The sequence below is a fragment of the Caloenas nicobarica genome, chromosome 7 (assembly GCF_036013445.1).
Source record: "Caloenas nicobarica isolate bCalNic1 chromosome 7, bCalNic1.hap1, whole genome shotgun sequence".
Lineage (NCBI taxonomy): Eukaryota > Metazoa > Chordata > Aves > Columbiformes > Columbidae > Caloenas > Caloenas nicobarica.
In genome coordinates, this window is record NC_088251.1 from 31,454,471 (window position 1) to 31,478,581 (window position 24,111).

At 37.4% G+C, this 24,111-nt stretch overlaps 1 protein-coding gene across 1 annotated transcript in view; it reads left to right on the forward strand.

Annotated features, from left to right (window-relative positions):
* The window catches only part of BICC1 (BicC family RNA binding protein 1), a 105,193-nt gene that overhangs the window by 13,225 nt on the left and 67,857 nt on the right, over positions 1-24,111 (forward strand). Inside the window, exon 2 of the mRNA XM_065639390.1 lies at positions 20,399-20,445. Coding sequence (XP_065495462.1) covers positions 20,399-20,445 — 47 coding nt within the window. The remainder of the gene's footprint in view (positions 1-20,398; positions 20,446-24,111) is intronic.

A 24,111-nucleotide genomic window follows, 5' to 3' on the forward strand; every position in this document is an offset into this window, starting at 1 on the left:
ATCAAAGGAGTAATAATTCATTCTTGACAATGTCCAAGTAATTTTATACCCTGCAAAGGAGTTTAAGATCAGCAAAAGTTAAAACATTATAGTCTCTTCTAATTATAGAATAGAAAAATCTTTCACTGTTGTCTCTTGTATTAATAACTCCTACCTGATGTAGTAATCTCAAACATTCTGGTTTTTGGGCTGTACCTCTTTAGTTCAGATTCAGAAATGCACAGGCTATTTATCTTTTTAAGTAGTTCATGACTTAAACTTTGAGTTTGAAGGGATAGTATTCCAACATTTTTGAGGACAGAAGAAGCGATGAAGACGCTTGTTTAGGAGGCAGAGACCTTTTTAGGCAAGTTACTATGTAATTTTTAATTCAGGTTTGGTTTGTGTTGGTTTTGTATGTTTTTGGTGTGGTGTGTGGTTTTTTTATGTGCTCTAATGACTCCAGTACTTTCTCTGTAAGTGGCAGTTACTGCCCCAGATGGACACCAGGTCCAAGCCAGTATGTTACCAGCTTCTTTTGCTCAAATACAGCCTGCTTAGTGACTTTCTGGCAGGAACTAGTTAATTACTGCAAAGTAGAGGTTAGCAGCTGCCTGAGCATCCACACAGGGCTTGGTGCTTGAGCATGCTCCTTGATGCTGTTTCTCTAGCAATGTAAGAATAGTTTTCTTTTCTGGAGAAAAGTCTTCAATCTGTGATCAAGTGGGCTCATGCTGGCACAGTTAGAGCTGGTAAATGTTTCACTGTGACAGCTTAGGCAACAGAAGCCAATTTGTCTTATTCTAAACCAAAATGTTTCTTCTGACACTTTAAATTTGGTGATTATTTTTCAGCAAGTTACAGAAGAGATTTGTATCAATTTCTACAAATCAGTTTTGCCAAGGTTGTGGATTCATAGTAGCCAAACTGTCTCATGATTTCAGGGTAGCAACTTAGAGCTGAAAAGTATTTTATGGTTAAAGTCAGTTGAGCTGTAACAGGAAACCCGAATTCAACCAAAATCAAAATAAAAGAAAAAATGCAAACAGGAAATGTTGCTTTTTTTGGCAGTCTTAATAATATTATAATAAATTCTTATGAACTCTAGAAATGGAGTAGACCATCCAAGCTTTCACCACTGTTAGTTCTAATTTTTTTTTATTATGCACAATTGAGATTTGCAGAGGCTTTCAGAATCTTGTGAGCTTTTTGATTTTTATACTGGCCATTGCAATGTTATCTCCTCTATGTCAAGACAGCTTTGGGAGCTTTGCCATGTCTATGGAAAAAGAGTCATTTATAAATTTACATGCTTTTCCTTGCAGAACAATCTACTAGTTTCCATACAACTTAATTAGTCCTAATTATATGCAATGCCTCATTGCTTTTAGTAATGTACCAAAAAAAGAAAACAGTAGCCAAATTATAGTTTAAAGGGACAGCTGAAATAGTTGAAGCAGCACTGGTAAAAACAGCACGAAGGAAGAAGCTTAAAAGCATAAATTAAGTGATAAAGTCATGTGCACAATGGAAAACACAGAGCTGTCAAGTCTATCTCAAGAAAAGGCAGTAGAAATTATTCTTCTGAAATAATGGAAGTACATGAAGTGCATTGGAGATACCTCTGATGCATTGTGCTATTGCATGCAGTTGATGGTGACACTTGTAATATCTTGAGCCCATGGATAAGTTGTACTCATGGTAAGTATTGTCTTTAGAATGTGGCCAAATAAATAAAGTGCGTATTAATTTGTTGTTGTTGTTTGTTAGAATACCTGGATTTCAGTGTTAGGAGATGGTATTCTGAATCTTAGGTTTATGTTTCTGTATGTGGATTTGAATTTTTTTTTTTCAACTGTACAAACTTGATATAAAATCACTTGTAGTCTCTGCTAACCGCGAAACTGGGAAAATTCCTATGGATTAATTGCAACTCTAGGAAGATCCAGTTAAATAAAGTCAATAGTAGGAGGCTTTGCTTGATACTTACTATTTGTGGGTAGGGCTGTGTTTGTCATTTTTCTGGAGTAGGCATAATGTAGTTGTATGCTTTGTATTCCAAGTGGACACTTTCACTTTAGGGAGGATTTTTCTGAGTTTAAAATGCTCCTTTTCTCTGGCGTCCATTGCATCTGCAGTGTGACAGCAGAGCTGAGCATCTGCTCTGCTGCTGGAGTTCCCTGAGCAGAGACTTATTCTTTCTCAATGCCTTTGTGATTTAGGATTACTGGATGAGGGCTCCTTCAAGATTTCAAGAGCTAGTCCTTATGCAAATACCTCACTACTGCAAGCAGAAATTTCCAGTATGATACGTTTGCAAGACTTCTTCAAGCACAGTCTTCTGCAGGCTTGAGATACTGTTTACTCTGCTTAAAGGCTCATGAAACATGAACTTTCCAAACATTCAACCGAGGAACTAGAGCAGCGAGTCCTAAATTTTCCCTTTCTGCTTAGTTTTAAAGCTAATCCATTTTAACTGCACAAAGAATGTACTTTTTCTGCTAGCCGGTTTGTACCGCACGAAGCTATAGTTCACGTTGTGGAACATCTTGAAGTCTATATTATTGTAATGGAAGAGGAATGTTAGGAATCTTCTGTGGACAGTTTATTTTTTGCCGCAAAGCTTTCTGTATCCTTGCTTTGGATGGCAAAGAGTAAAGGCTGTAATTGCTTAATTTTTTGTTCCTTACTAGTAGGCATTTTCTGATGCAAGGACTCCATGATCTATCCTCTCCTTCCTTAGGAGAGGAGAAACAAAACAAGCAAACAAAAAAAACCCAAACCAAAACAAAACCCCACCAGAAACAAACTGTAGGGTTGGCAACTGTAGGCAAGATACATGTCCTTAAATTTCCAATTTTCAACTTTTTTTTTTTTCTTCTCTTCTGGGTCACTTATTGGCAATAGTCAGCATTACTCTAGGCTTTGCATAGTTCTTGCAAACCTCTGAGAATACTGACCTGGCTTTCTCTGTCCTGAGTCACTGTGGGAAAGAAGGGTGAAATAAAGGCCAAGGGGTCAATATGTTGAGAAGAACATATAATTTAAGAGGGTGGTCAGTGTAGTTTTGTTTTTTCTTAAATTACAAGAGGAAAAAGCATTAGAGTGTAAATTTAACTTGCAGGAATTCCCAAAAGTGTGAATCAGGCCCAATTTGTGAAAGACTTGTTTTATGAGGATTTGATAAAGCCTTGAGAAAGTAATGGACACTTAAAAGTTTCAGATTTTTCTGTGATTGTGATACTTGTCTCTATGCATTGCAAGCTGGTGTTGAAAAATCATGTCACTTAAAATAGTCATCAGAAAGAAAGTGAGAATGATTATTGTCTTTTGGGTAAACGGTGTACTTTTTAATAGGGTTTTATATTCCTGCTAGTCATTGTTTATAGTTTTTTTTATTACTTTCTTAACACAGACTTTGAAGAATGAAGACCTAAAGCACTACTTTTCAGTATTTGTTAATTGGCTCTGATTAGGAACTAGAGCAAGTCATTGTTCCTTTATTTATTAATTAACTACTCACTGGTGTTTAGGGAGACAGTAGCCAAATATAAGCACTCAAGGAGTAGCAACCAGTCTATATTCCAGGGCGGGTGGTGGTTGTTCACTGAAATACAAAACTGACATCCCCTTGGCTGTCAAGTGGCAAAGGTGTCCTTGTATTTAGTAAAACTGAGTCCAGTAAAACTGAGTACTTGAGGTTTTGCTTATTGTTTATTCTGTTGAACCTAAAATGCTGATGTTGTTCCTTTTTGGCTGAAGATACTGCTGATGGCTATTGCAAACAAGCACAGTCATTTTTTTTAATTGATGGGTAACTTGTCTCCTTCACAGAAACCTGACCCCAGTACATGCTTATGTCTGGGAATGCTGACTTTGAGTTACTTTACCCCACTCTCAAGTGCACTGTATTTCTTTAGGAAGGTTTGTAGTTCAGAGACCCTTTCCTGTTTGAAACAAAACTCTTGTTGAACTAGAAATTATGCATTCATACAGTGTTCTTGTTTTTCCACATATCAACTACAGATATGGTTATTGTAAATTAAAATAATATATTTGTATAATTGAGAATAATTTATATGTATGTGCTCACTTGCGGTTTATATTGTATAAATCAAATACAGTTAGGTACATCTCAGGAATAAATGTGGCTCCATAAATAAAGGAGTCGTTTTTCTCATATTACATATCTTTACAATTCCTAGCTAGAATTACGCTCAAGAACACCCTCTTTTAGTGTTCCTCAATTATAGCTGTTTTTTGTGCTGCTTATAAAAAGACTTTTAGATAATGTTTCCTTTTGCTAGACTGACTTGATATTTAAGCTGATGTTTTAGGCTAGTTATTTTGTGACCTATGTTAAAATAACTTCATCAATATTTATGTACCTGTTAAATAAAAGCATGCTTTCCAGTAGTTAACAGTCTTAACGTTATCTGCTGCCATAGCGATCTAATCTTTACATGTTTTTGTACATCACTTTTATTAATATTTTTTGTCCAACCACTGGCCATGGTTTGGGTTTTATGCACTATCAAGTCCTCAGAGTGGCATTATGCTCCTTGATTATAAAATGTATCTTAAAAATGATAAGGCTTTTGTACTGTGTCAGCTCAGGTTCAACAGTTAGGTCTGGATGTGTCTGTTAATTATTACAGTTAATTATGACAACTACAAACACCACAAATTGGCAGGTAACAGGGCAAATAAGGTTTTAAAGTAGACTTGATTTTTCTCATTGGTTCACCGACATTCCTTCCGAATTAGTGGTATTTCCATGTGTTGTGGCAAAAGCTTTATGCAGGCATGAAACACATGATCAATGTTTATAAAAACTGGGATGTTTTTCAAGTAGAACACGTTGAGAGATGTTACGCAATTCATAGTGCCTTATTTTGATAGGTGGTAATGTTGTTTTGCCTTTAGTGATTAAGAATTATGATTTTTGCATTTGTTATCCCATTACTTAAAATCTGCTCAAATTTAAAAGAGCTGTAAGCCTTATGCAGTGTACTGTGGACTGTCTTTGAGTATTTGTTTTGAGGAGTAGGCTGATATGCCACCTGAGTGGAGGCACTTACCACTGTACTTGAGACTCGGAGCTTTTTGCTTTAGTACTGAATATGCATAGAAAATAAAATGTAAATATAGACTTTAAGGGCATCGCGCTGCTGGTAAATGTCGTGCGGGGATATGCTAAATGCTTGCTATGATGCTTACCATCGCTTCATCGTTAATTCAGATGTGCCTTGCACTGATCGGCAAGCACTTAATGGTAATTCAAAGTATTAAGTCACGTTCGGGTCATTTATAAATGTGCATTATGATGTATTAAAATTTTCTGCTACAGATTAGGTTTTGGTTAACTTTCTTATTTCTCCTGTGTACAAGTTATTACTTTACACACTGAAAAAGGATACTTCACATAACACAGAAGAAAGAATATTCACATGAACTTTTATTGAAAAGATCCGAGTTGAATAATACTGAGCAGAAATGGTGAAAAATTATTCCTAAAAGTTACATTTCAAAATTGCATTATATTAAGTCGGCTGCACTAATATCTTGCTACTTAATACTGGTTTTGTCTGCAAAAATACAATATTTCTTCAGCTAAAGCTCCCACACAGAAACTGGAGGCAGAAGTAGGCTAAATATTAGTTCCTTACTCTTTATCATTTGTTTTTCTAGATTTTGGCAGAAGTCGCACATTCTTTGTTATAATTTTTCACTTCCCTACACTTGACATTTTATATCCTTTAAGTTTGCAAGTTTATTTCCAGTTGATTTTGAATGACCTTGAAGGGGTTTGGTATTCTATCAGCTCTTCTAAGCAGTACTTTAAGTCTTAAAAGTGGGAAAGAGGAACTTTAATTCCAGAAATACTCAAGGTTACTAGATAAGTGGGTTGCGTAACTCAGAATTATAGTTGTCTAACCACAAAACAATGCTTTCTTGTTTACTCGTGGTCATTAATTTAGCTTAAGCATTTCCTGCTCTATATCACAAGGTTATGCAAATGGAGTTTTGTAGAATTTCTCTGGCTTATATGTTTCTTTTAAACAACAGTTTTAGACATAGCTTTGTGTCTATAAAAATACAAATTAGCTGGCAGGGGGCTGGCTGCTTTTCTTCGAGATCATACACTGTAGGCAATGATTTGCTTGCGTGTAAAAATAGAGGAGTCTTATGATTTGCGTAACGTGTTTTGGGCCTGTTTGTGTAGGCAACGTAACTTCAGAACAACTCTCCGCTTCCTGGCTATTTCTTGAATGCCTTGCCCAGGTTAGTGAAGTTTGTGGACTGGTGAACCCTTTATTCAAAGGCTGGCTTTCAAATCTTGTAGTGATGTTTATTTAGAAGTAGCGTGATGCCTGTAGTGATTTTGTGATATTTGCTTTGACTGCTCAGGCATATTAGAGGTTTCAGGCCTGTACAGGATTGCTTCCTGAATACTGGAAAGTGCAAATGAAGATTTCTCACATCTCACAAGTGTTGCAGTTCAAAGGTGTTGCCAGGACTTAGCAAGTCTCTTGGGCAATGGCAGGACCTTGCCTCTGGGGGTTGGAGATCACCAGGAATCTTATGTTAATAGATCTGGCTTTCTAAAGACCCATCTGTTAAGAGGGTTGGAGTGGGGGGAGCTTTGTATTTCTACACATCTCCAATAATTTGGAAACCAAGAAAAATTTACTTTGGCATATTTGTATATATCAAAGCATGGCCCCAAAAAATACATGTGAGGTTTGGCTGAGCTATAAAGTTGGTGATAATCTTTATCCCTAAAGTATGTTCATGTATTTTTATGTGTTCAAGTACTGAAAAATTTATATCCCTGACTAATTTTTGTCATCTTGAGATCAGCCTAAATTTGGGAGGAGTCTCTGTGTGAAGATGGTTAACAGCCTAGGTCAGTGCTTTAAGGTGAATGGGGCATCTTAAGCCTCTCATCAGTTTTCCACCATCCATATGTAGTCTCAGTGATGTGTGCTTCCAGCATCTCTATTTAACTTCAAAAAGAGCTTTGGGGTCTTTCTGAGAGACAAGTCTCAATAGCATTGAGCTATTTGAATATATGTCATTGTACATTCTGCAAAATAAGATTTTGACTTGTTGTGAGTCTTGAGGGGGCTTTTGTTTGTTTTTGTTGCGTATGTTGGTTGGTTTGGTTTGTTTTTTTTACCTATGTCTGACTAATGGTCTCCTTAGTTTTTCCCCCAATGGAAGAGATTTACACAGCCTGATTTGAGCCAGTGTGGATGCTGGGCTCCCGGCTCAGCTGTACCACTGCAATGTAAACCAGGGCAGGCTTTTATCTTACTGTAAACTGTATCTAGAAATCCTAATTATACAACACGGCATACTTTCTTCACTCTGTGTGTTTACGTTCGTATGTTTTTATTTATATGCATACGCATAAACAGAATCATTTAATGCTTTGGCAGCTATATAGAGCAGTTGTGTTTTTTAATATGGGAACTGTTCATAAGAAAAAAATGATGAAAATGTGGACATAAAAACAGCTGTGAAAATAAAACTTTTTCACCTTTACCAGAAGGGTCTAGACTTCTGTTGTGCTTTTATCTTCTTACCTAAACAATTACTTCATTTCCTTAGTTTCTTAAAAACAGAAAGATCATGGTGTTGTGAGTAAACTTTAGTTTGGTGAAGTAACTTATATTGCTGGTTTTTGTGCTGATACATAATTTGAATTCCTTGCCTAGCTAATGTATGGGAAAATAGGTGACAATTTAGTGCCTGCTCTGTGGTGATACATAGCTCTAAATGTGATCTATGGGGAAGGTTCTCATTTCCCCTACCTCTACCCTTTGGGGAGATCCATCCCACTCTCTTCTTTACGCAACTACTTTGCAATTTCCACAGTTTGCTTTATATTTTGCCATGCACAGAACTAGTTGTATTTGTTCCTGAGTGAAACAGATGTTGTATTCAAATGTTATGTAGATTATGGTGATATCTAAGAGTAAGCCAAACTTGTACTTTTTTTTTTCTGTAATTAAAGCTGTGAACAGTATGAGTTGAGATATACAATGCATTGCTGTAAGTTGGGTTACATGTTAAAGTGTGATTTTTACGTTCTGTCTTAAGATACGAGGTTTTGTGAATTCTCCAGTTTTTAATTAACTAAAGACTTCAATGCCTTGCCCCAGTGCTTATGCATGTACTTATATGAATCTGGTAGTATGTTATACTTTTCTTCTTGACTTTTTAAACTTTTTGTCCTGTATGATTTTGTACTAGTTTATAGCCCAGTTATGCTTTTCATGAAGTAGCTAAGTGGGTTTACATTTTTTGCATGTAAATTTAGACTTCTGTTTTTTTCATTCAGGAGGACTGAAAAGATACAAAAAGGATCTGATTTAGTTTTATCAAATAATCAAAGCAACAGCTGATATCAAGTGGCCACTGCTTCAGTAAGAGTGTCAGTAGCATAACACATTATATATTTAATCTAGAATGACTCACAATCTTACATTGAACTGGAAATCATTTATTCTTAATTTAACAGCCCTCTTCTAGAATTCCTCTGTAGTCACATACCTATAATCAGAATATACTAAAAATGAGACTGAATTGGATTTGATTAATGTTTGAAATATCAACGAAGGCATTTTATGTTTCTGTATGAAATGGAATTTTATAGACTTGTATATTTGATAATTAATGTAACTTATTTTCATGGTGCCATTTATGCATAGTAGAATAGGTACTGAACACTTGACCTCAGTACTAAATGCTTTGGAAGGAGACTGGAGATGTGAAGCAAAAAGAATAAAAGTATCTCTCAGTGGGATCTGGGAATTTACATCTGAGGTGATCCATCTGTTTTCAAACTGATTAACACAAAGTAGACAAAGGCAGATATTCAATAGAATGCTCAGGTTAAGGGAAAAAATTATGCCATGCAGCCCAGAGGTATGGATTTGTGAGTGTGATCTTTTTCATATGAAATGTTACCAGTTGTGTAGATGTGTAGGAACAGCAGCTTGGATGCCTAGGAAAGGATTCATTAACATGTATCATTTAAAAACTGAGGCTTTTTTTTTTTAATGTCAATGAAAGAAAAGAAAGTGGGTTTTGGAAAGAAAAAGGGAACTGTTTGTTTTGTTCTCAAAATATTTCAGTTGCATCCAGGAAGCTGGAGTGTGAGGTTGGTTGGTTTTTAGAAAACGAAGAGACTTCTTAATTCCGAATAATGTTTTTTGTCCCATATGTATTTGAGGAATCTCGCTCAGCATAATGGTTCCAGATATGCATGGTGTCTTGTTACTGTTGGAAAAGGCTTTTTTTCCTTGTAGCTCAGTATGTAACCTGCATTTCAACAGACTTAAACTGGTTTCCTGTATAAAGCTTTGTCTTTGACTTAATCTTGGCTTCTCTCCTGTAACTCCACATCTGTGAATGACTCATAACAAGCAGGGCCATCAGAAAAATATTGTGTACATTTTTATCCAAATCTGTAGGGTTTTTGTCTTTAATTTTTTTACAGCCTTGCTACATCCCTCACTCCCGTGTAATGAATCACACAGTATCTGTACACATACCTGACAAGAAGAGTGGTTGTGCATTGAGAGAAAGTTGAACGCTAAACAAATAGAAAGAATATCCCCAGCCATCAATCTGCTGAGAGCAGAGCTTTTGTATTTGGCAGTTATCCTCTGTCAGCCCCTGGGGCACTTCGGATATTATGATTTTCTTTCCCCCTGTAAACAGCAAGTTCTGTTAAATGGATACTCTGGCCTGGGGGCAGAGGCAGATGTGTGGGGCACTGGCAGTAAGGGAGGTTCTGCCTCATGGGGCACCTTGGGGATTTTTTTGAGCCCTCGTAGGATCCAGTGATCTGCATCCCTGCTGCAGAGCTTTTTAGAAAAAATGCCAAGCGTTACACCTCTTACTTCTTACTCTGACATGAATGTTTTGACTCATTCCCAGATGCACAGGGACAGCTCAATCAGCTGCCCTGTCCCTTCTGGAGTGTTCATGGTGACTTAAGCTGCAGGGAGGAGGGGAAAATGCTAGAGCCTAAAAGATGGGTCCTTGTCTCCCATCTTCTCACTAAATTCCTTCCTAGGTGAACAATAGCCCCCAAATTCAGAGTGAGTTAAGTGCACATCAGCTCATGCACTAAAAACAATAAGGGAGTCAACCGAAGTAGGCAAGATGAAAGCCTGGCTGGAATGGCTTAACCCACTGCCTTGTTTTGATCTCTTCCCTTGTGTCAGGGAGTAAGCACATCGGAATGGAAAAGTTGGTTGCTGGCGCTGGCATAAATAGCTTTTCATTGCTGTGATGAGAAATGTTTTACAACAGCAATGGGCCCTATGGGATATTGGCGAGATTTTCCTACAGCTACCAGAGCAGCCCCTCTCCAGCTGTCTCCTCCAAAACTACCTCTCTTTGGGTCATGGGTTGAGGGAATTGATACTATCTAGGCTGTGTTTAATGTGGGAGAGCACTCTCACTGACTTCATGTCTGGTTGCTTCTGTCTGTTGTGCTCCTACAAAGGATTCGGAACAAATTAATACAATGTGAGAATTGTTTCTGGCTAGCCTGTCGTTTTGACCACAGGTTCCCAAATTTCCTGAAAAACTGAAATGCAAAAAGGCTTGTTTGAAGGAAGGGAGGCAATTAACTAACTCCTTGAATAAAGTAACAGAAGCTAAACCACCTCATCTTTCCACATCTCAGTAGAGGTGACATTTCTTGGGATATGACTCCACTCAGCATCTTTCTGGAGGGCAGCTTGGCCAAGGAGTGTAAGAAGCTTGAGGTTACAGATGCTTTATTCTTATATACTTAGGTAGCAAAATTGTTTCATGGACATTGGAATGAATTATTCTCTTCCCTTTTTAGTACTGTATCAAATATATTACCAAAAAATGTTTTTGTCCAAACTGGGGGAAAAACACCAGGGCAAGCTACAGTGCACAAATGCACGTAATAAAATGTTTTAATCAGTTTTACTCATACTAATAGCCATGGATCTCAATAAAGCTGTCTCATTGAAACTGACAGTGTTGGATAGTTTCACTCTTTAAATTATCAGTAGCAAAGTAAAAATTCTTTCTGTCTTAAGTGAAACTAGAAATACATTGTTGAACTCGGCTACTAGAGCATTTACATGGCAAAAGGCTGACTTAATCCTTGATTAAAATGGAAGAAAAATGTTGCTTATAATTAAGAAATCTGATTATAGTAATCTAAGAATCTCTTGGTGAAAAATTATCAAAAGTTAGGTCTCTGTTCTTGAAAATAAACCTTTTCGCAAAGCAAAAAACCACTCAGTTTGCCTACATCAAGTATGTTCTCTAACTTCGTATAATATATCTGGAACTTCAATAGTGTTATTTAAGTCCTCGTGATAAAACAAGAAAAAATAAATTAAATTTTTAAAATTATAATTTTATGAATGCTTACAGTAATGCCCCAACTGTTCTTGTTTCAGAAAAAAATCTAGTATCTTTTACAACCAGCAGCCCTCTAGTTGGGATGTCCTGTCTTGAATTCTTTCTTCCTTTGAATTCTCATCTCCTTTCCTACAGCCTAACAGCTGACTATACTTCTGTATGGATATTCTCATATAATTTTAATCTTTTACAATACAATTAAAGTGCTTACAAACTTGAAATGGAATCCTTGCATTAGCTTGAGACTCCTTGTGCTTTAAGGAAAAATCTTAAATGAAGTTTTTCTTCTTGTTGTTCTACAGTCTCTCTGCTTCTCCCAGGTGCAGGGCCATTGATTTAATCTTGAATTCAGAATGTGTTTTTTCAAGAAAAGTGTAGGATGTATAGTGACTTCCAAAGAGACTCTTTACTCTGTGGTTTATCAGGTTATGGCTGAGCAACTGAGTATTCTAAGGCACAAGAGGCTTTGGTTTCAACATGGATTTTGACAGTGAGAAATAGGAAGGTGAGAACAGGCTCTAGAAATGTGAGCATCAAATAAAAAAGTTGGTAAAAGTTTGGATGAAGGAAGAGGAAGTTGAAAACTTGCTCTAGAAACATCTGGGCTATCTGCAATAGGAAACAGCAAAAGTCCTTGGATACATCTGAAGGCTGGTGTAGGAGACTTCCAGGAGCATTTTACCCAGTGTGCTAAAGCACGGAGTACAAGAATGGACTTGCACATTGTTGGGATAGATGGCCAGTCATCATTTTTGCTTTTTGGTCTTCTCCTGCTCTACGACTGCAGTTCTACCACAGCAATCCTAATCAAGCTGCAAACGGGAAGGATTTGTTACTGGGATTTCCATGTGTAAAGAGGGAGAAGCAAAGTAATAGAGATGATGGGGTGTTTGGAGCCTTAATAGTGAACAAGTGTTAATCTGAGGCAGCTAATAGAGTAGTTCTAATCAGGTAATACAGTGCTGACAGCTAATTAGTTTTCCTGGCTTCATTCTTCAGAGCAGCTGGCAGGAAGCAAAGCATTCATTTCTGTGTCTCAATCAAAATCCTGGATCTTGTGCCACGCACTCGACTGCTCCACGCTGCATAAGGCAGCGTTCCATGGTTGTGCGGATAAGCCAGACCCATGTGTGATGTTCAAATGAGAGATTTCTGATGAGGAAAAAGGGGCTCCCAAAGCAACCCCAACTTCACAGCCTGCTTTCAAGCTGTGGCTTGGCTGTAAAAATAAATAAATAAACAGACTTTCTCTGTGCAGAGACTTGGCAGACAGCTTTTTCCCTAGAGATAAAGCTGTTTTTCAGAATTAGAAAAACCTGTTATATATCTAAAATTTACAGTTCTTATGTATTAGATTATTCGTTCTGGATAGACTTTTATAGTTACGCAACTCTGAAAATATTGATGTAGAGGGGGAATTGACAAGGCAAGTAGCCTTCAGGGTAACTCAATTATTTTTTTCCTTTTTTATTTTTTGCCCTAATGCTATTAGTTGCCAAATCCATGGCATCCTTATGGAAACTAGAAGCAAATCTCTAGGAATATTTGTCCAAAATCAATGTATTTGTCTTTAGAGTGTATATTTTTTTTTTCCTTGACAATGGATGTGGCGGTGGTAGAAGTAAGCATAGTTTATCTTAAGCTTTGCCTTTTTCTCTGTGTTGTTGTTCTCTTTATTCATTGCAAATGATGGATGGATGAAATTTTATAGGATGCGTAGGATAGTTCTTTGCCAACAGTCTTAATTTTAATATAGTGCGTAGGGGAAGAAAGGTTATTGGAAAGTACATATTCTAATAAGTGAAAATGTCCATATAGTCTTAATGATTCTGTATCTGAGTGTAAAAGTTTTCTTAAGTGAAGAATGAAGAATATGAACATCTTAACTGGCTGTGTTTCCATGTGCATTCAGATGACATGGGCCTTGGTCCAAGAAACCTCATCCAGCCAGCAAGTGGTCCAGACAGAGGCCATACATGCTGGACTTCCCAGGGACTCATGGACACGGGATTTCACCGTTGGGGTACAAGTATCCCATGCTCAGTCTGCTCTTTTCCCAGCACAACTTATGTATGTCAGAAGTTACAGCACATCTGGCCTCTTCGTGGCTTAGTAGCTTGTGGATCAAGTTCCTCCTAACAGAAGGAGAAACAGTGGAACCCACGCAAAAATGTCCGGATATTTAAGTCTATTTATTGTCATTTACTGAGCATGCTGAAATTCTTCCAATTCTTCCTTGGCTGCTCTACCAGAGGAAGAACGCTCCCATATAAGCTTAAGTTTGTATCATAGATATCTTTTTGTCTGCAGTTTTAATTTTTTTCCCTTAACTTCTTAATAAAAGGGTGATACTCTTATTGTCACCTTCAGTCCAGGAGTCCTTTTGTGACAGAATATATAGATGCTGGGTAATTTTTTGTAACATCCCAGGTATCATGTAGGTCCTGACTTGACGAATTTGTCAGCAAGGTAGATGGACAGGTATATTTTTGCTAGTTTTCTTGGTTGTTGGGTGTGCCAATAACTTCTGGAGTATTTTGGGTTTTGTCTCTCTTCACTCACCTCCCTTTCTGATACCCCTAGCTGAATTTTTTGCTTTACTCTACCCTGTATGTGCTGAGCATCTTCAAAACCTAAAGATTGCTATATGTGAACTTAAGAAAGTTTAAATGCCTGATTTTCATTCGTTGATTCTGGAAAATTTGGTCATATTTATGGAGCCACAGGAGACCCTAAAATACTGACATTGATGATAAGTGTTACAGGTTACTCCGTGAAATTGATTGTAAGAAGTAAAGTGAGAAGAATACGTAATGTTACTGAAAAGCAAATTGAACAATTGTATTCAAGATTGATATGCAGATTTCTTGTTTGTTTAGATCTAGTTACTTTTCTTGCCAGACTCTTTAATTTCGGCTGAATTGTCTCTCTAACATCTTGGTTCCTAAGCTGAGAACTGGAAATGAGACTAGCTTTTTAACGACGAGGAAAATGGAAATCCTTTTTTCGTTTGGATGTCAACAAATTCAATTTAAGATCGGGGGGGGGGGGTGTGTGTGTTTGGTTTTTTTTAAGAATGTATGCTCTATCTTTTCCTAAAGGCAGATTTTCAGCAATTTGGCTTCACTCTGTGGCCATTGGGGTGGAATTCTTTATCTTGGCTTGACATAACCCAGCTTTTGGAATACGTATGGGTTAGTGTCTGACTTTGCACAGGAAAACAATTTTTTTGTCAAGTGGTTTCTGGTTCAATGAAAAGAGTTTTTAAGTGAGTGGTGGTTTTTTTTTTGTATATGATAACCAGCTTGGTAACTTCTGAAAAATAGCTCAGCCTTTCAATATGAATAACTGCCACTTTCATTAAAAAAAAAAAAAAATTAAATAAAAACCAACCCGGCTATATAGCTAGCATGTTTCTATGGCAGTTTCAGGAAAAAAATAAAATCTAATTCATGAGGACAATCTCAACATAAGTGTTATAAATTCCTTCTCATTCAGTAGATAGTGATTACTTACATTCAGGTAAATTATTCTCCAGTTTCTTGAAATGTAAAGTGGTCTTGTCTTGCTAAAATTAAAATAATAGCTAGTTATCTATTCTGTTAAGTGTTTTGATGCCAGGAATGATTTTGTTTCACCCCAGCTGAAACCTGGAAAGCGGAACATGCTGTTATATTCTCTTATAAATATAATCTTTCAATGCAGATAGAGGAAGAAGTTTTGAGACTAATCAATGTAAGGGCAAATTCACAAACATATTACATGGTCTTTTCAATAATAATTTCAAGACTTTAGAAAACAAGACACAAAGCTAATGTGTGAGATCAACACAAAGTTACAATAATTCATTTAAAAGATACTTAATCAGTGTATCTTGGGTTCAGTTCTTGTAAAACATGGCCTGTATTGTAACAATTTTTTCATAATTAAAATAACATTAGAAGTAAAAGTTCAAGTTTGTTTTTTCCAGGTGAACTTACACGAAATTACAATTGGGCTTTTTTCTGATTTGGTGGTTAAGTAGCCAGGCGGTGTACTTCATGGGTACCATAATAGTTAACACCTGTTTCAACTGTTTGATATTTGTATTGGATGGAACCCTGGCAATCCAATATATCTTGAAAAGCAAAAACCTAATCTAAAATATTTCATGGTATGGAAGAAATTATAATAAACAGAGTACAGCTTAAAATATAAAATGCTTATTATGCACATTTACATAGCCTTTCGTCTGTATTTCTGAAACCAATGGTACCATTTTGTGTAAAAACAATCCTAGTTTTTGTGAAGGTCAGTTAACTGATTATTCAATACCATAAAATAAATCTTGTTTCTAAGAAAACACTATTTCCTGGGTAGCAGAGGCTGGCAGACATGAACGGATTTGTCAGCAGTCAGTATGCTGTATTAATTACCATTCTCTCAAATCTGTTTTGGGGACAGGGACTATTGGCAGGAGGGTGAAATGATCTCCTAAGGTAGGTAACCAGGCACAGCTTTCCTGAGCTCACCTCTATTTCCCATTAGAGACCCTGTGAAGCAGTTCTCACTGGACACACTTAGTTGAGTTTGAGGAGTACTTTCATTGGCTTGGTAGCACTTTTCGCTGTAAAATGTGCTGTTAACTGCTCTTCTCCTACATGGGTCATATTTGTGGTGGCAGAGGAGCCTGTGGTTCTAGAGAAGACTTATAAAAAGATAATTTTATCTGGTGCTGCTTCTTGGAGCCATGGTTGCCCGAACACCTTCAGCTGGCACATGCTGGAGCTGCCAGCAAAGTGAGCCCCAAAGATCTTCTCCCTCTGCCCTTCCTGGCCAAGGAAGACCAGGAGGGTATTCTAATAAATGCTGCTTTTTCTACCAAGTGTAAAGCTGGTCCGTGCTGCGGCTGCACAGCAAGGAGAGTGGAACAAGGTGGAAGGGAACAGCAAAGGCTTTTTCTCTTGGTGGCTGGAAGCGTTCTTATAAAACAAGAAAGTCTGTCTGTCTTCCACAAGTAACTACTTGGACTTGTCTTTGAAAAACATTCTCACAGCAACTGAGGATAGTGGGGCTCTAGTGACCGGTATCTGTAGGAAGAAAGCTCTAAAAGTGTTAAGCCATTAAATAACTGAATTGCGCTTGTTGACATAATACTTCCTAGATAGGGATTAGTGATGGGAACTTAAGTGCTAGGAGTTAGTGTCACTTTGAATGTTGTTTGTTACCGATACCGTATTTTGAAATAATTAATTTCGTTTACAAAGTCAGACAATGCAAACCTTTGTCTATTGAAATCTGAAAACTTATTTCAAATTTAATGACGAGCTGGGCTACATCGTGCCTTCCATGCAGCACAGGTACTCACTGCCACCCCCATGGGCCTCCCGCAGACGGCTTGTTCCCTTGGGTGTTTGAGATCTTGGAAATGTACTGCTTTTTGAAGAAAGCTTGGTTTCATATTAGAATTTTAATTAATATTAGTAAGATTACTAAAATTCTCTGCCAGGGTATATCTGTCAGATGAAAATTTTGGAAGCTTTTCAGTGTATTTCAAAGTTGAGGTTTATTTTGAGAGTTGGGGTTAATACTCTCAAGATTTGTTTAGAAAGAAGTTGAGCTGAGGATGCAATGACCTGGCAGACTTTTTTCCCAAACGCAAATTAACGCTTGCTTTTATCTCTGTTTGTCTGATTTGAGGTGAACCTCCATCACTCAATTGCAGCACATTGTAGTGAACACTGTAAGCGGGTTCCCCTTCTCATGACTTGTGCATAAATTTCCTAACTCTGGAATGCTTCTCTTACTCATTTCCCTGCAAATGATGCTGGTTTTGTCTTGTTCTTTGAACAAGGTCTGTTTAACCTTTCAATTATGAAAGAAGTGGATAAATTTTCCCTCGCGTTTGGTTAGTCTTACTGTTTTCAGAAGTGCTAGAACTGTCTCTGCCTGCTTTGGAGAGGAAGAGAGACTTCAGGATAATTTCATGTGAATGGTAAATGTTTTGCACACATGTTGGAAGCTTTCTTAAATATAAGCACTTAGTTTGGAGGAAAACATAGATTAAAATGTATGTGATTGTGGGTAGCATCCCAAAATTCATAAACTACTGATGAAATTTATTTATTTCTTAACTATAATTTCTCCTCATAAAAATAAAAAAGCAAATTTTAGGAAGCAAGTAGAATAAGAGTAAACCAATATAACTGGTACAAAGTTATATCAACAGGAGGGAGAACAAAAAGGAAGTAGTTGGAGAATAGCTAGCCTAGAAGGAAATGTAATATACTGCTTCATGTAGTTTATCTTCAAACTTTTATGCATTTTTTTCCTTTATAGTTTAAGATACCATCGTAAGTGTAACTAAGTACTTTAATCTGAAATTCTAAGCATCTTCTTAAATTCAGTGGATAATGGAGGTAGTAATGACTAGGTCACCTTAATATACAAAAACTATTTTATATGAAAGCTGATCAGAGGCCAGCCTCTTCATGGATTAAATAGTGTTGCATCACAGACACTAAGTGACAACATACTAATATATTGCAGTGTGGTTTTAATCATGTGAAGAACTGCTTTAGGGAACAGGGAACTTAAACTTCAGTGTCTTTTCTGAAAAACACCATACAGGCTTCCCTGTCTTCTCATAGATATTGTGAGGCCTGACGAGTGTGTTATCATAAAACATATCTCATGTGCTGAAAAGCTGTGAGGAAATACCAGATCTTTATAGTATGGTGCAACAACTAAAACCACTGATTATTAAGTAAAGATGTTTCTATGGTGCCATTTGCTCCAACTACACTATTCTCTATACTTTTTTTTCCTGTGAACCCAGTTTAGGATGTTCTCATTTCTCTCTTTTTCCTTAATTCGTCCATGCTTGTTGGAGTCCACCCGTTGTACCATACAGTTGTTGTGGGGCCAAGCTGTAAATCAGGTCACCAAAATGATTCAGATTTAAAATAAACCTACAATAAAAAGCTTGGAATTTGCTTTGTCAGCATTCTGTTTAAATGCCCTGCAGAGCATCACTGCTGTTATCTAAGCCATCTCTTGTTTGTATTCAGTTTAGAAATCATGTGTTTGCAGCTGGAACAAAATCTGTCTATTCTCAAAACTGCAAATTCAGCCTCACATCTGTCATGTTCTCATCTCCAATTTATCTCCTGTACCCCCTGATTAAAAGCACGTTGGTCCGATGTTTCACTTGAAACAGTATGGTGGTACTCCTCATTTCCCAAAAGTGTTTTGTAGCTATTTCTGAGTGAATGGAAAACTTGTAAACCAACATGTATGTATGACGTGGCTGCTGTCAGAAGAAACTTCTTGTTTTTCCTGCTGGTAGCTTGTAAATCTGAAAAACTGAAATCTTCCCCAGTTGTTCTCTCTGCTTCCAGAAAACCTTGTTCTGGTGAAATATGCACCAGTTTGCTCTTCTCTTACAGGAACTTGCGGGTTTCGAGGGTGAGAAGGGCTTTGTTTTCTTCTCAGACTTGTGGAATTGCGGAGTCTGGAATTGCTCTGCAGCAAGATGACCGCTTGACAGGCTTCGTTCATCGCCTCTGCTCTGACTGTGCTGGAGCTAAATAACATGAACTTCTGAACTGTATTAGATAAAACTGCCTAGCGTACACTTCCTCCATGGTACTTAAGTATTGTTATTGATATTTTGAGAAGCCTGGCACTGCTTGTTCTTGGGTAGAAAAAGTTTTCTTGTGCCTCCAGCCTCTATCTGCTTGGTTGCATTTGTTCTTAGGTTGTGTTAGCTGAGTTAACATCAAGAGTTTGGAATTGCTTGTGTCATTGAAAGGTTGGGGAGAAATAAATATCTGAAACAGAGTTTTGAAGCCAGGGTGATGGGTGAGCTGGAGGTTTGTTTTCTACATGAGAAATATAGAAAGATCGTGACGATAATGAGTTTCTTCAGTAATCTAGTACCATTCAGGAAACATAATTTTTACGCTTGGAGTTGCATTAGTAGGCATCCCTTTCTCCAGAGAAAAGGAAATTATCCTCTTCATAATCAGTCTGAGCGACTGTGTTTTGTGTTGGTTGCTAGGTCTCAGGGTGCAGCACAGATAAGATATGACATAAGCTATATGCAAACAGTTGTATAATTTTAAGTGAAATCATTTACATTAACTAAATTTACAATTATGTGGGAGGGTGAAGGTGTCTGAGTGTTTCCCTGCTAACGAGTGCTGCTTTGCCCACAATTGCCAAGCCCTACCAGTAGCTACATTTGGTGCCACTTTTGGCTTTAAGTCATCTTCGTTGAATGTTGTTCTCAAATGTTCAAATGTGCTTCTGCCTCTGGTTTGTCCAGTGGCACCATTTCTAGGGGAAGTATCCAGGGCTGCCTTTTGGTTTTACCTGCTTTGAATGTCAGAGCTCATGTACTTTCCACCAGCCAGTGTTTGTTGCAAAATTTCACTGGATAATAAGCAATTGAGAAAGGAATATTTAACAGCACTAGTAAGTCCTAAGATTTTTATGGCATTTTCTTAGTCTTAATAAACCACATAGCAGTAGCTCTATATTTCTCTTCAATATAAAAAATAACAGAATAGAGGAAAAATATTTTAACGTGATTCTGGCCTACTGTAATGCTCATTCTTGTTTTGGTTCTAATTTTTATTCTTAATATAGCAAATCTTGTGCCCTCCTAGCTTTCTTCTGATCCTCCTGTTAATAGAATTACACAGCAGAGTATGCAGTGTGAATAAATCATTAGACTTACGGGACCATGTTTACTTTGTAACTAAAATATGTATCAGTATACTACAGCTCTGGCATGCAAATACAAACATCTGCTCGGACTCCATCCTTACCGAGTGATTTGCAAAAGGTTGTTCTGGGTCTTAGTAGTTGACAAATATTTATTGCCTGAGAGAGAATTACTCAGTTATAATTTCACAGTAGCATATAGTCACTGATAATTTCTATATGTAAACCTGTAAATTTTATCCTGTGTATTTAGTAACCTGATCTGGCTTCTGTTTTACAGCTGCTGCTGAGGGCAAAGGAAAAAGTGGGGAAGACTTCTTCCAAAAGGTAAGAAAGATATTAACTTCAGTTGACTAGAGGAGAAAATACGCCCATTGCTCAATCATGAGGTCAAGTAATTAATGTGCAGTTTTCACTGTATTGATGAAATGTTTTACAAATACTTGTCATTTAATGTGTCTACTAGCCATTAGCTGTGCACGGAGTGTGGTGAAAAATATGTTCTTTAGTGTGTGCCCATGTCATTCATGCACAACACATTAAGTGTTCTTTAACTGAAAATGTCAAAATACACATTATGAAAGGTTATTTTGCTTAATAGCAGGGGGTTCATCCAAAAGATGTTGTGAAGTGGTCTTAAGGTTTTTGTGTCTACGGATAAACGCTACATCCTGTTATTGAAAAACTGACATGAGACTTACTGTGATATCATTGAAAGCATAAATATTTGGTTGAGAAATGCAAAGGCCTTTTGAGAAAGAAATGCACAGTCCACAGAGTGATTCAATAAAGTTTGTGGTTAGACAGAAGCACGGAAGGACTGGAAAAAAATAGTCCTTCAGCAGCTAAACTACAAAGAGCAACATGGTCAAGAGCAATGACTTTGAAACTATTTTTGCAAAGCAATGTGTGTGTTTTGCGGTTTGTGTTTTTTTTTCTTAAGAATAGTGTATAAAATATTATGAGTTACGTTAATGAAGATCTGCATACAGTATGCTAATAAAAATGATGATCTGTTTTTCTGTACTACAGAGAAGACACAGTAAATTTTCATGCTGTATACTGAAATACCTTGAAACTGGTTTTGACTTGGTTGTTCATTAAACAAGTAGTTTGCTGTATTTTACATGTTTTCTTCATATTTGTAAGTGGTACTTCAAAAAAGGTCCCTTTAGTTGTGAAAGAATACTTTGTCCTGTACGTGGTTGTCAGATGCCTTGTTGAAGGCTGGTGGGGGGGGCAGTGTGTAGACTGGCAAAATGTTTGTTTTAGGAAGTGTTTTATAGGAATCTTCAGATTATGTTGCTCCTGACTGACTATAAGTGTTACTTCTCTGAATGGCATGCTTGTGCTTAGCTGTCCAATATTAGTGTGCGCAGAGAAAGAATGTGTCAATAATTCTTAGGATTTTATGAAAATGCATGGGGATTTTTTTACTTGCTGAAACAAAGCTGAGCCACAGTAGCATATAATTCGTTCTATACATTCATTTTACAACAGTGTTTTCTCACACTTGTGTAAATCTGCTCATAATTCTTGAAGCTGCAAACAAAATATTTCCTCTGTGTGGCATTGAGTGGCTTATATTTTTGACATGTGTATTTGGATACCTGATTATTTACTGTAGATACGGTGTACCTTAAAACAATGTAGCTATTAGTGTAATAGCAAAAAATACAGTTTTGAAGTTATTAGGAGAGCAAAATGTGCTACAACTTGAAGTATGCGAATAAGAGTACACTACTTATCCATACTGATAATAAATTTTGTGGCTATTTTGGCATTAGTATATTGTCATATATGTGCATATATAGGCACAGTGTGGATGCTGCAATAGGTTAAAGCTGGTTCATTTTGCCTGGCATTCTTCTTACAGTCTCATCTACTCTATAGTTGAGATTACTGAAGTTTCTAAGTACATACACACAACACTACAGCTAATAAAAACAGATGGAAACGATCTTCTTTGAGAGTTTTTTTTGTTCAAAAAAAAAATCTTTGGACAGTTGCTCATAGCTTACTCACTGTCTCTGTCTGTGCAATTTCCTTTAATCAGGGTTAAGCTTTTTCTTTCTCATATGACATGAATAAGGCAGTTTCTGGAGGTAAAATGAAGATTCTTTTCATGTGTTTCAGGTTGTGTAGTGAGGAAGGTGGTTTGTAGCATTAAGCACATTGCAAACTAAGGTGGCAAGATACTTTCACAAACTTAATATGGATTTGAAGCTATAGTAAATACATTTTTTAAATAGTTTTGAAAATTACTCTTCAGGGAGTTTTTGGCAGGCTTTTGAGTGGAATGGGGAGGGGAAGTGCATCACTTCGGAGGCGCATCAAGAACTGAGGGTTTATTTGGTGTAAGTAATGCCACGTACGGTATTTTCTGACAGACTACCCTCAATGTGCTGAAGTTATTGTTGGGTGGAAGGGCTGTGTGGGGCGAAAGAAGTTTTCACATGAATGCTGAAATGACAGAAATGACAAGGCAAAGATTCAAGACGGTGATTCCGTATGTCAATACACGCAGAGTAAGAGGGAGGAGAGAGGCGGCCAGGACTGGAGGGAGGGAGGGGGGCAGACAGACACACTGACTTGGGGCAGGCGGCTCTGAGGGTGACTGCTGGGCCCTGCTGGGTGGCTGGTCCATGGCGACACGTCTCAGTTCTTCATCAGCTTGTCCTCAGGAGGAACACAAGTTGCTCACGTGCTCTCTGAGCCGGGCCCAAAGTCAGGGGCTCAGCCTGGATAGTTAAGCTACATAGAGTATGCTCTAATGAATCCGTCGTGCTTTTAAATGGAAGTGGATACAAGGTCTTGGTGCTAAGTAGTTTTTTACTGGTCTTCAAGCAGTATTGCTGTCTTGGATGTTTGTAATCAAGCAGACTCGGTAATGTAGACTGCTCCTATCAATTTTTAACTTTTGAAATTTAGTAATAACAATTGAAATATCAAAATGCGTTATTTAACTGAGTGTTTTAGCAGAAACAAATGTGTTCTGCAGTTGCTGGTAGAATACAGAATAAGCTCCAGTTCTTGGCTGCAAGGGGCAAATTAAGCCATTTCTGCCCTGTCATGGTGGGGAAGATCAACTGATGAAGTGCCTCCTCTTCTGCTCCTGAAATGAAGAGTAGATAAATGTTATTTGGTAGTGTCACTTTAAAAAAAATCTGAAGACTTTAGCACACTTTCTTCCATGATTTCTAAGTTTTGGTACTGCTTCAAAGAATGGAAAACCTAACATAGTCCAATGTGGATTGTTCAAAGCCACTGGGAGCTGCTAATAATTTAGCAAGAAATAAGTAAATAATGTGGTAGGTTTCTCTCTAGAGCTCTCTGGTCTGCAGTTCAGTGACAGGTAATCTTAAATAAACAGGGATTGGCTTGCTGTTGTGTTACATACTATTTATGTAAAAAGATCCTTGCGGACCTTGCTCTATATATTATTGTCTTAATTTATTCTGTGAGAGTAATACGTTAATATGAAGTTACTACTTGTTCTTGATCCAAAGCCCATTTGCAGTTGATGGTGGAATTTTTCCATTGAGTTCTCTAACATCTGGTTCACGCCTCATAGGCAAGCAAGGCCCTTCCCAGACAAAGCCAGGACATTGTTCCAAGGAATATATAATTTATGTAGCACTATAGATATGCATGGCACTCATATATAAAATATAAGAGGGTGGTGGGTGTCTGCCCTGAAGAGTTCATAATCCAAACCAGATGAAGGTTGGCCATGTGGACAGAGGGGAATTTAATGCTTTTTTTTTTTCCTTAAAAACTTGGAAATCTTAGTACTGGTGATAACCTTTCATTCTGTAATTTCTCAGGGCAAGAGTGGACATCTAGTTTTATCGCAGGACTATCAGTCTGGTGGGCGATAGGTGAAGGTCGTGGGTTTAGGAGATGTTGGGTGGAGTTCTTGGGCTAATGTGGGATGGCACTTGCAGAAGGTGGTGAATGGAAGCGATGCACATGTGGTGCTTTGCCCAGCTG